This window comes from Grus americana, chromosome 11 (genome assembly GCF_028858705.1).
Source record: "Grus americana isolate bGruAme1 chromosome 11, bGruAme1.mat, whole genome shotgun sequence".
NCBI classification, from domain to species: Eukaryota; Metazoa; Chordata; class Aves; order Gruiformes; family Gruidae; genus Grus; species Grus americana.
This window is the reverse complement of record NC_072862.1, coordinates 10884912-10895880: the sequence shown is the minus strand read 5'-3', so window position 1 is coordinate 10895880 and position 10969 is coordinate 10884912. Positions and strand designations below refer to the sequence as shown.

General features: G+C 57.8%; 1 protein-coding gene across 5 annotated transcripts; it reads right to left on the bottom strand.

Moving 5' to 3' along the window:
• Positions 1-5966: 5966 nt before the first annotated feature.
• Positions 5967-10490, bottom strand: KLHDC8B (kelch domain containing 8B). Of its 5 annotated transcripts, none has more exons than XM_054838799.1 (6): positions 10442-10490; positions 9196-9665; positions 8211-8375; positions 7770-8018; positions 7401-7514; positions 5967-6589 (listed from the first exon to the last, which is right to left on the bottom strand). In XM_054838799.1, the coding sequence occupies exons 2-6, from the start codon at positions 9566-9568 to the stop codon at positions 6393-6395; spliced, it is 1098 nt and encodes a 365-aa protein (XP_054694774.1). In that variant the 5' UTR covers positions 9569-9665; positions 10442-10490; the 3' UTR covers positions 5967-6392. The 5 variants fall into 5 exon arrangements, with proteins under 5 accessions (XP_054694774.1, XP_054694776.1, XP_054694777.1 ...); XM_054838801.1 differs by having other exon boundaries at positions 7413-7514; XM_054838802.1 differs by having other exon boundaries at positions 7770-7994.
• Between the last annotated feature and the right edge of the window lie 479 nt (positions 10491-10969).

Here is a 10969-nt window from a genome sequence, read left to right as displayed (position 1 = left end):
TAGTGGTTACGAAGAAGCACGTGTGTGTCTGAAAGATAGATAATGAATAAAACCCAGAGCAATCCTGGGCTTGTGCAGAACTGCTGCCATGAGAGTTTTGTGTCGCTGGAGCTCTGCATTTCCTAGGGACCTGGTGGCAGCTGTTCTCAGAAGTAACACCCTGACTCAAACTTGCAAATACTCACAGCGTGATTCATACCCTGCCTAGATTATATGCTGATTTTATGTTTCATTTTTAAAGCTCCCCGAAAGACAGTATTCCTAGGGTTATATAGCATACCCTGCTGTGGTGAGAAAGGGTTCTAGTAACACAAATGAGACAGGAAAAAGTAATCAACACCTTTCCCCCTACTTCAAATACACACGCACATACACGCGTTCCTATGACTAACTTTCTTTTTCTTTTAGAAAAAGTTAATTCTCCTCCTGAGAACCTTCTCCCCCTTCTTAACTCCTCCAAAAACCCACCTGCATTTTCAGTAACGTTTTATGCCTGATTTGACCCTTTTGAACTCACTCGTAAAAATTGTGGAATGCTGAGGAGGGGGTGTTAAAATCTTGCCTGTATTTTCTTCGTGCATTAATAAACGAGTTAAAAGGGAAGACTTTGTAGCTGACAGGATACTTTGTAGGAGGAAGGAATTCAAGTGATCCCTTTCCAAACAGGCACCTATACTTCTTCCACTCATTTCCTTTCCTATTGCACAGCTCCACAGAATGATTTATATATTTAAAAATCTATATTATATATCATGTAAAAATATAATTATATATTATTATATATAATATTATATATTTTTATATAATCTCTAATTTTCCCCTGCTCAGTCTCTGACCAGCAAGTCACAGGTTTTCAAACTACTTAGAAGCAACTTATTGAAAACAAAATTAAAAAAAATAATAAAATCTGCAGGTACCAAGAAGACAATAGAATTATGCAATGCATATTTATAAAGACAAAATCATGACAGATATAAATATGTTTTTCCCTCAATTGGCTCCCCTTTCACCCCTGCATCTGTGCAAAATTCAATTAATTCATATATAGATATATGACAAGTATATTTATAATGGGCAAGAAAACTACTATTATGTTTTCATCCATCATTGTGGTAACATCAGGCCAAAGAGACAGTATGACTAAAACTGTGAATTCGAACAACAGTTAGTTATGTAAGTGGGTTATTTAACGAACAGAGGCTCAGAGGACCAAATTCATCAATTAGCTTCTCCAGAATCACACAAGGGGTAAATCTTGCTCTGTTTTTTCACCATGTGATGCATAAGGTGATACTCTGCTATAAAAAATGCAGCCTGTCTTACGTATTTGCTCTCCAGATGTTTACATGCAACTAATACTTCTTGTTTCCCTATATATTGTAGATGTGGGGAGTTCTAGCTGCTCTTTGACTTCTGCTGGGAAAAAATTAAGCCATGCGTACAAATGCAGTATATGGAATAAATTTAGAGTTATGTAATGTGTGTAACAATGTTGCAAATCACGATTCATTTTATCTACCCTCTGCACAAGGCGACAGGGAACACTTATCTAATTAGACATGTTGGGTCAGATAGGCCACAGGACTTCCCCGAATAAACCCCGAATAGACCCGAAAACAGCTTTCAGCCAATGCTGGTTTTTAAATTCCTGGCGATGGTGGATCTATCATGGTGCCTGGCAGGCTGGGAGCAATGCAGGCACAAACAGGATCACGGAGCCGGCTAATTAACCACCATTAACCAGACCGTAATTAACCATAGATCAATTCTAGATGTGTGTCACCCCATTGCTATCAAACACCCCAAGTGTTTAATTTTATAGACAATTTCCTCACAATCTTTACTCCTCGTCCCGCAGCCCAAGCTCACCCAGTGGCTGTCGGCGTGCTCAACATCTCCTTGATATTCCAGACGTTAACATTCATGTCTTTTTTTCACAGCTGACCCCCTTGCTGGGAGCTCCCGGCCCTCACCATGGCCCCAGCGCTCAGGGCCTCCCCTACCCCACGGCGGCCATGTCGCCACAATCCCCTGCAGGGAGGGGGAAAATGGAGAGAAACGGATAAACCTTGCTCAGGGGGGAGCGTCCCCCTGTGCCCCCTCGCTGTGGGGAGAGCCTGGCAGGGGGCACGGCCCTGCAGGCCGAGGGCAGGCCTGGCTGACATGGCCGCCCCAGGGCTGGGCCCAGCGGCTCCCCACGGGGCCTCACGGGAGCCTCAGGGCTGGGGGTCTCCATGGTCACCTCGTCCCTGGCCACAGCCCCTGGGATCAGCCCCAGCTCCAGGCTCTCCCCATGGCACACGGGGGAGCAGACCCCTGGGCACACGGGGGGCTCAGAGCCCGGCACGCCGAGGGCTGGTCCCACGGGAGCACGGCAGCCATGGCGCCCATTTATTTCTGTGTGGTCTCTCATGTAAACACCTCTCGCAGAAATGCAGCAACGATTTAATTTCACCCATTAGAAGCATGACAAAAATAACCCATCATCTAAACACTCCCCGGAGAAAGATTCTCAAATATGGTTTTACTGGAATTTTTTCCTTGTACTTCTGTATGCTCTGTCTTCAGGAATGGAAAACAGGCATGCTTACTTGCCTATTTTTTTCTCCTCTAATTCAAAGCAATTGAAATACTGGTTAAAATGTTTGGTTGCTGGTTCTGAAGACACTCTGTAAGCACTAAAGCACTGCAGAAATAAGGTTGATGTAAATTCATGGCTAGATAAGGGGAACTCCTCACATTCCCCTTTATGCTCTTTTGGCTTTAGTATCAAAGGCAGCCCAGAGCTCAGAGGTGTCAAAATAATGGCTTTCTTGATGTATATATCTGGTTTCCTAATCAAATCCCACAGAAATAAAGCTTTCACTTAAAAAAAAAAATATTTCTGGACTTCTGCCCATAAAAAACTTCTTGGAGTGATTTTGCTGCATTGTTTTTGCTTGTCACTACAGTGCTAGGGCTGGTATAAATAGCTCAGATTTATCAAGGTGGCTTGTTAACTCTCAGCTGCACGATGAGCCTCTAATGGGTTGATTTTCTAGGACCGGAGCGGGGAATCGCAGTCTGGATCGTGTTCCTGCTTCAGGGATGGGATAATGGCCGGGCTGTCCAAGGCAGCCGTGGCTTGGAAGGCAAATCTTCCTCCAGAGAGCCATGCTGATGGGAACATTAATGTTTATTGCGCCTGTTGAGTAAATAAAAGCCTTGTTCTGCTCCTGAGCTGCCTACATGTCCGTTGTACAGCCCAGTGCACAGTGCTGCTGCCAAAAGCCTTGCTGTGCCTCCAGGTCCTATACGGCCCTGCATCATAAATGGTGATTTTCCATCATTTTGTTGCTCGTAATTGGAAAGTTGACCCAGAACTCCCTTCAGAAGAGACTGTAGAGCCCTGTATCCATTCACAGCACTTCCACTGCTCTTAGGAAAGGATTTGCCGGTGCTTTGCGCACCGGCGATAAGGCTCAGCACGTTATTTTAGATTATTGTACAGAGCTATTCCTATTTCTGGTCTGGCTTGGGCTTTCTAGTTTGAGTGTCTACCGAGTTTGTGGAATATGATAAATGAGATTTTTGTATTTCCATCTCTCCTGACAACGGAAAGAAATTTCTATAAGGAAACACATTTTTTTAATTATAGGTCTGACAGCTACCTCCACTTCCAGTCTCCCCATCCATAACACGCTCCGGGGAGATTAGCCACGTTGCCAGGCACTGGCTGGTAGCTCTCCTTATATCTGAAGTAACAGACTGTGCTTCTAGCATTAGGGAGTGTGGCCAGATACTTGAAGCCTTTCATTTAGTAAAAATTAGCAGAAACTGCCAGGAGATAGACAGCAATATATTTGGTATGTCCCTCAACTTTTTTTTCTTCATAGTGCATTTCATTAGAAACTCACGGGAGCTCTTCAGTTAATAACGTGTCGGTCTTCAGGGGTGGTCAGGGCCATCATCCCTTTGCCTGAAGATCTCTCCATCCACCCTGAGATGTCCTCAGCTGTTGTCCTGGCTGCTCTCCTCCTCCCTCATTCGGATGGGATCCTGGTCCTGTGCCCAAAAGTGGAGATAGAAAAGAATGAGAAATCCACACTTTTAGGAAAGGTCATGGATTTCTGTTTGCCTCAGGTGGAAGAGCCAAGCCAAATGGCACTGCAGCGGGTCCAATGTGCCAGGCAATGGCGCGCATGAGACAAGGTGCTGCTGAGAAAGGAGCAAACCCCTTGCAGGGCAGGGACCGCCGGCCTCACTGTTGGAAACACTGCAACAGCGGGGGGGTCCTGAGCTGTGGCTTCCCCCTCCAGCATCTCCAGGCACTTGCAGCCGGCATTGCCTTGAATTTGGTAAAAGCAGCGCTGGGCGCCCTGTCAGCAATAGGGAAAGCTGTGAAGTTGGCACACGGGGATGTCAATTTGCTGGTGACTCAGCGTCTGATTTATCCCATCCATGCGATGCTCCTGCGGGAAAAGCTTATTAATCAGGTCTGTATTTCCAATGCAGCTCTGTGATTTAGGGTCCCCTGTGACTAAAGTTTTGGTGAGAGGTAAGTTGTTATATACCTTGGTGGCTTCTGGAAACGGCTGGCAGGCTGGGAAGAGGTACCCCAGCCCGCGGTGGCACCGAGGATCTGTCACCTCCCAGGATGCCCGGAAGGAAAAGCCCACGAGGGCTGAGCACGGGTCACGGAGTGTTGGGAAAACAGGGCGCTGCCGCAATATCCAGAGGAGAAGGCTGGAGCCACATCGTGCTCAGAGGAGGGGGTCCCTCTGTCCAGCCCCCCGGCACAGCTGACTTTCGGCTGCTAGCGCATCCCCTGGCTGCAGAGGTACGGCTCAATCACTAATTCGGGGCTCCCTGTTGATGCTGGCTCTGGCACAGCGGTGGTTTCTATGGAAACTCCAGAGGCAGATGCAGGGATGGCATCAGCCGAGGTACCGCCAGCCCAGGTATCCCAGGATATTCTTCCCAAAATGCAGGTAAATGGCTACATGGCATGTCGGGACGGACCCTGCGGTCACCGTACCAGGAGGGCAGCAGAGGCGATGGGGCAACAACACTGAAAACATCTTGTGAATGCTCTTCTTGAATCATTTCCAACTTTTCTCACACCACAATGCCCCCGGCAGACGGCACAGCCTGCCCCAGTGGTGTGTCGGATGCTGCCGCACTCTGCCGGGATTCGGCTTCCTGTCTCTCCGGCTCTGCTACCCATCCGACGATCATGCTGGCTGTCTTCTCTGAAAGGTCAGGCATCTGTGCTTGATATTTACCCAGACCTGCGAGATCTTTCTAATATCGTATCAGTGAAAGATCGAATCCCTTGCCTGTGTCTGTGACTGCCGCTCTGCTTTGGGGCGCGTGACTCTGCATGGAACAAAGCCCAACGAGGCTCAGGCAAGCCCATGGCACTGGGCAGTTTGGGGCGGTCACTCCCTCACCTGTGCACCCCTGAATGTCACCCACAAACACCACCAGCACAAAGCTTACCTTTCCTTCCTGGTGCCGGCAAGTGGGAGATGCGGTGTTCCTGCCTGGGAGAGCACCCAGACACGCTCTGTCCTTTCAGACAGGGCTGTGGTGCTGGATGGGGCCCAGGAGCCCCAGCATCTTTAGGCATCTCATCTTATTTCTCAGCATCCTGGCAGCCCTCACCATGCCCTGCCCTCTCTCGCACCCTGGCTCTCTCTGACAAAGCCTGTCTCCTGCTGCTGCCTCCACACCCCGCAGCCCCTCTGCTGAGGGCAGCCCCTGCTCAGCTCTCCCTCTCCGAAAGGAGGGATGGATCCTTCCATCGCATCGCCCTGGCAGTGGGGAAAGGAGCGAGAGCGGTCCCTGCCCCATGGCATCAGGCCCTGCCTGGGATGGGCTCACCAGGCTCTTCCTTGGGAGAGGATTTTCCCAACAGGCCGCAGCACATCCCTGCCCAGAACAGGATAACCAGGGACAACATGACTCCAGCAGGTTAAAATTCCATGTGTTTCATTTATTTGAGGTGCTATGTCACCTCCTAGGCACTGAGCTACAGGGCACCTCTGTGCTACATGAGACATCGACTGGGTCTACGACGACACAGCACTCACTGCTACACACATGGCACGGACACGCCGCGGCACGGACGGGGCTGGATGGGGCAGCGTGGCCAGCAACAGTCCTGCCACCGCCGCTCTCTCCACGCCGCCAGCCACAGCTCTCCTGTCAGGCAGGATTTTGCCCCAGGCTCCGCCGTTACAGCGGTGCAGGACCCGAGAGGGGTTTCCAAAGCATGACGAGAAACCACGGCTGCTCTGGCACCTGGCATCACCCCAGAGCCGGGTCACCCGCACGCGCAGGCACGTGTACACCCTGTCCCCGTCTTCAGGCACTTGGTGCTTGGCCGGGGCTGGTCCCCGGGGCCCCATTCATGGCACCTCGCGCAGGCACAGAGCCTCGACGGCACCACTGGGGCCCTGGGCTACCCCACCGATGACGAAGAGCAGGCTGGGTGCCGGGCAGCTGGAGCAGGAGCAGCGGCCGGTGGGCATGGGGGGCAGTGGCTCCCACTTCTTCCGTGAGAGGCTGAACCCTTCCACCGAGTCCAGCGGGCAGGACTGGTTCCCTGCAGGAGACGGCATGGCATCAGCCCCCTGCAGCCCTCTGTGCACCCCAGGCTCTGCCTTTCCCCTTTCACGTGCTGGGGGTTCCCAATCCCTGGGCTGTGGGTGCTCTGTGATCCCAGAGGCAATTAGCAGGGGCAGAAGAGATTTAGCAGCATCCCGATGGGGAGGGCTGTTGGCACTGATGCCACACTGCCGGCTCTTCCCCCATGCTGGCACCCCACAGCCATCACCAGGGGATAAGGGAGGGCAGCTCCAGCCGCGGCAGGGCTCAGGAGCAACGCCACGCTGCAGGGATCTGGCCAGCACCACTCAGCTTCCACATCACCTCCTCCTGCCGCAGGGCAGGAGGTCTGGCTGGCCCCAGGCGAGCTCAGCGGGGTCTGGCAGCCCTCGCTGCAGGGCTGGGAGTGTTGTGGCCGGTGCAGCCCTCCCCACTGCATCCCCGCTGCTGAGTGACAGCACTAACCTTTCCCCAGCTCTCTTGGGAGAGGGATGCGGCGCTGCAGCCCTGTGCGGCAGGGCTGAGCTGGCATGGCTGCGTGAGCCCAGCATGCTGCACATTAGCTGGGGAAAGCCTGGCTGGGGGGTGAAACGGGCAAGTGGCTTGGAGGGGGCAGCCTGTGGGGCAGGGCAGTGGGTCCCCCCAGCACATGGGTGGCATAGGAGGGATGCAACAGGCAGAGCTAAGGCCACGCGGTTGTGGAGGGTGTTGCGATACCCCCGTAGTTTTGCACAGTTGACCTCCCTGCCACCATACGGGTCACTGATGTACCACAAAGGATGGGGATGGGAACATGGCCACGTGCCTACCCCTGGCATTACCGAGGCCACCCACAGCCACCACTCTTCCTCCCAGGCAGCCAGCCACGAAGTCAGCTCTCTTCTCCCTCATGCGGATGGCACGGCTTGACTTGCTCCATGCACCTGGGGGTGAGAGGGTGTGAGCATCGCCTGCCGGACCTCCCCTCTGTGAGGCAGGCATCTCTGGACACTGAGACCAGGAGACACCCAGGCTAATGGCACTCCAGGAACACAGGGCAGGATCCACCATGGCTGCAAGGGGCTGATGCTCAGAACCTGGAGGAACCACGTCCCTCGGGCACAGACACCCCTCACCAAGACCCAGAGAGGCATCCTGAACCCGCAGGGAAAGCTCCCACCCCACCACAAAGAGCTCACCTTGTGCAGGGTCGAACATCTCCACGGTGTTGACAAAGTGGGGACGGGAGTAGAAGTTGTGGGGTCCCGGCTGCTGCAGCCCCCCCAGGCTGAAGACAACGCCGTCGGCCATGGCGCAGGCAGCAAAGGCGCGGCGGCTGGGCATGCTGGGGTAGCGCGTCCAGCTCCTTGTCTCCAGGTCGAAGGCCTCAAAGGCAGTGACGGGCAGCTTGCCCTGCCGGCCCCCTGCGCACAGACCAGACCCTGCGGCTGCCAGCATCCCGAGCCGGCACCATCGGTGGGCTCAGCAAGCGGGATGAGGCCCGCTGGCTGCAGGGCCAGTGCGGGAGGGCAGCACGTAGCCACCCTGGAGGGCACCAGGTCACCCCCTGTTCCGGGGAGGCAGCGGAGGGAGAGGGCAGGGGCATGGGGGGATGCTCAGCTCGCCCCAGCAGCACCTACCCAGGACGAAGATCTTGTTGCCCTGCAGGAAGGCGGAGGCCCCATAGCAGGGGGTAGGCATGGAGGGCAGAGGCTGCCAGTGGTCCTTTGCTGGCTCGTAGACGCGAACCAGTGCCTGGGGAGAGGTGTCCGCACCCATTCCCCCCAGCGCGTAGACGGCCCCGTCTGCAAAAGAGGCGACAGTGAGGTGGGGACAGCCATGGGCAGTGCGGTGGGGCTGGGAGTCCCCCTGTGCCCTCCAGGGCAGGCAGCACAGGTGCTCCTGAGCCCCATGGCCAGCTGCCGCTCTGGGGTGGCCAGGGAACGGTGAACATGGCCAGGCCTGAGGCCAGCAATGCCCCAACCCCACTGGGACACCTTTGCCCCCCTCTCCACTCCATCCATCAGGCACAGAGTGGAGCACAAGGCCATTGGCTCTAATTATTCTCGGCACTACCATCTCCCTGGAGACACCATGGCAACACAGCCATGCTGCCAAATCCTGCTCCTGCTCCTGGCATGGCCGGCACCCTTGCCCGCTCCCACTGCTGCCCTGCTGTCCCCTCTGCCCTGCCCACCCTGCTGCAGCCCGGGGCCATGCCACGCATCCCCAGCCAAGGAGCAGACGTGGGCACTGTGTACATCACCAACCCCGGCCCCCTAGCCCATGGGCTGCTGGGCTGTACCAAGGCTCGGAGGCTGCTCAGCAAAGTTTGGGCAGGAATTACAACGTGCTCGGTGCACAGCATGCCGAGCTGAGCTGCAGCAGGTTGCTTGGTTGCCCTGGCACAGCTCCCAGCCAGGGCAGCCAGGAAATGCTCCTGTGCTCAGAGAGGCTCTGCACCACCCAGCCCCGGGCTGCAACGGGGCTGCTGGGGCAGGATTATGACCCTGCCATTAAGTGGCAAGTTCGACTGCTGGGTGAAAGCCTCATACTGCATCCCAAGCAGCAGCGGGATTCAAATCCCACCTGAGCATCCCTGGCCCCGGCATCCCCAGCCCTCACCTCTCTGCACAGCTGAGATGCCCATGGAGGGCTGAGCCAGCGCTGCTTTCTTCTCCCACTTGCCCTCATCCACATGGTAGACCTCGACGGAGGCGAGGGGGCTCTGTGCCACATCCACGCCGCCCACCACCAAGATCTGCTTGCCCAGGACGAGGGCGGCGGCGCCTGCCCGCGGTGTGGGCAGTGGCGGGAGCGCGGTCCAGCGCTGGGCCGGGAGGTCGAGTACCTCAGCGGCGCCCAGGGCTCGCCCGCCGCCCCCGCAACCACCCAGCACGAAGAGCTGCCCGTCGCGGTGCGCTGCGCTGCAGTACACGCGCCGCGTGGGCATGGCAGGGAAGGCGGCCCACACGAAGGCGCCCGCGCCTGCCGCCATGGGCCGGCTCAGCCGCCCCGGGGGTCCCCGGTCCCTGGCCCCGCTGTGCCGCCCATCCGGCCTGGCTCGGTGCTGGCCCGGCTCTGCCCACCACCTCCTGCAGGGAGAGCACCCAAGTCAGCACTCGGGCACCCACCACTCCCCCCAGCACCAGCAAGCCAGCGAGCCTTGGTGGTGTGACATCCCCATGCTCCCCGGGGGTTCCCACCTGCACCCACCGGGGCTCCTGCACCCCGAGGCTCCCTGCCCACCCGATCCGGGCTCCCACTCCCCGGGGCTCCCTCCCTGCACCCAGTGGGGCTCCCGCTCCCTGGGGATCTGAGGCACAGCCTGCACCCCCTGGAACTCCCGCATCCCGGGGCTTTCAGCCCGCACCCGTGAGAGCTCCCGCTTCCCGGGGGTCCCGGTGCATGGCCCGTACCCCGACCCGCCCAGGCTCCTGCTGCCCGGGACTCCCGGTGCACAGTCCGGACCCGCCGAGGCACCTGCTCTCAGCGCGCAGCCCGCACCCACCGGACTGCTGCTCTGCGCGGCTCCCGCTGCACAGTCCGCACCCACCAGCGCTCCCCGGGCTCCCGCCCGCAGCCCGCACCCACCGGGGCTCCCGGTGCACAGACCGGACCCCCCCCCGAGGATCCTGCTCCCGCACCCACCGGACTGCCGCTCTCCGCGTCTCCCGCTGCACACCCCGCACCCACCAGCGCTCCCTGGGCTCCCGCCCGCAGCCACCGGGGCTCCCGGCGCACCGCCCGCACCCCTCGGGCTCCCGTCCGCATCCCGTAACCCCCGGACCACCGCTCCGCCGGGCCCGGGCTCCCCGTGCCGCCCCGCTGCCGGGAGCGGGGCAGGGACCAGGACCGCGGCCGCGCTCACCTCTCCGCCCGCTCCGCTGCTCTCCCCGCCGCTCCGCGCCGCCGCCCGCGCCGGGCCCGCCCGCTGCTGGTGGGGGCGGTGCCGCGCCCTCCCCGGTCCCCCCCCCCCCCCCCCGCCGGGCCCGGCTCCCCTCCGCCCGGCCCTCCCGGGGCCCTCGGTGCCGCTGCCGGCCCGCCGTGCCCCTGCCCCGTTCGCCCCGCCGCAGGAAAAGGGGCTGGAGAGACCCCTCGGCGGCAGTCAGCGACGGAGCCCCCGGCTCTGCGCCCCCCCAGCCACACGCCGCCAGTGCCGGAGCCACCCCAGCACCGGGCTCAGGGAGCTGAGAAGCCGCTGCCCTGCCCTGGAGGAGCCCTGCCTGTCACCACTGTGGGGCTGCCGGGGACAGAGCGTGAGCTCAGCCCCACTCTGAGCACGACCACACCAGGGTCTCTCAGCAGCGTCAGGAAGGTGTCCACGGGTCCAAACCCACTAGTGTCACCTTCATCCCCACTTGGCCGAGCACTGCGACGACACATGGGGAAATGCGCT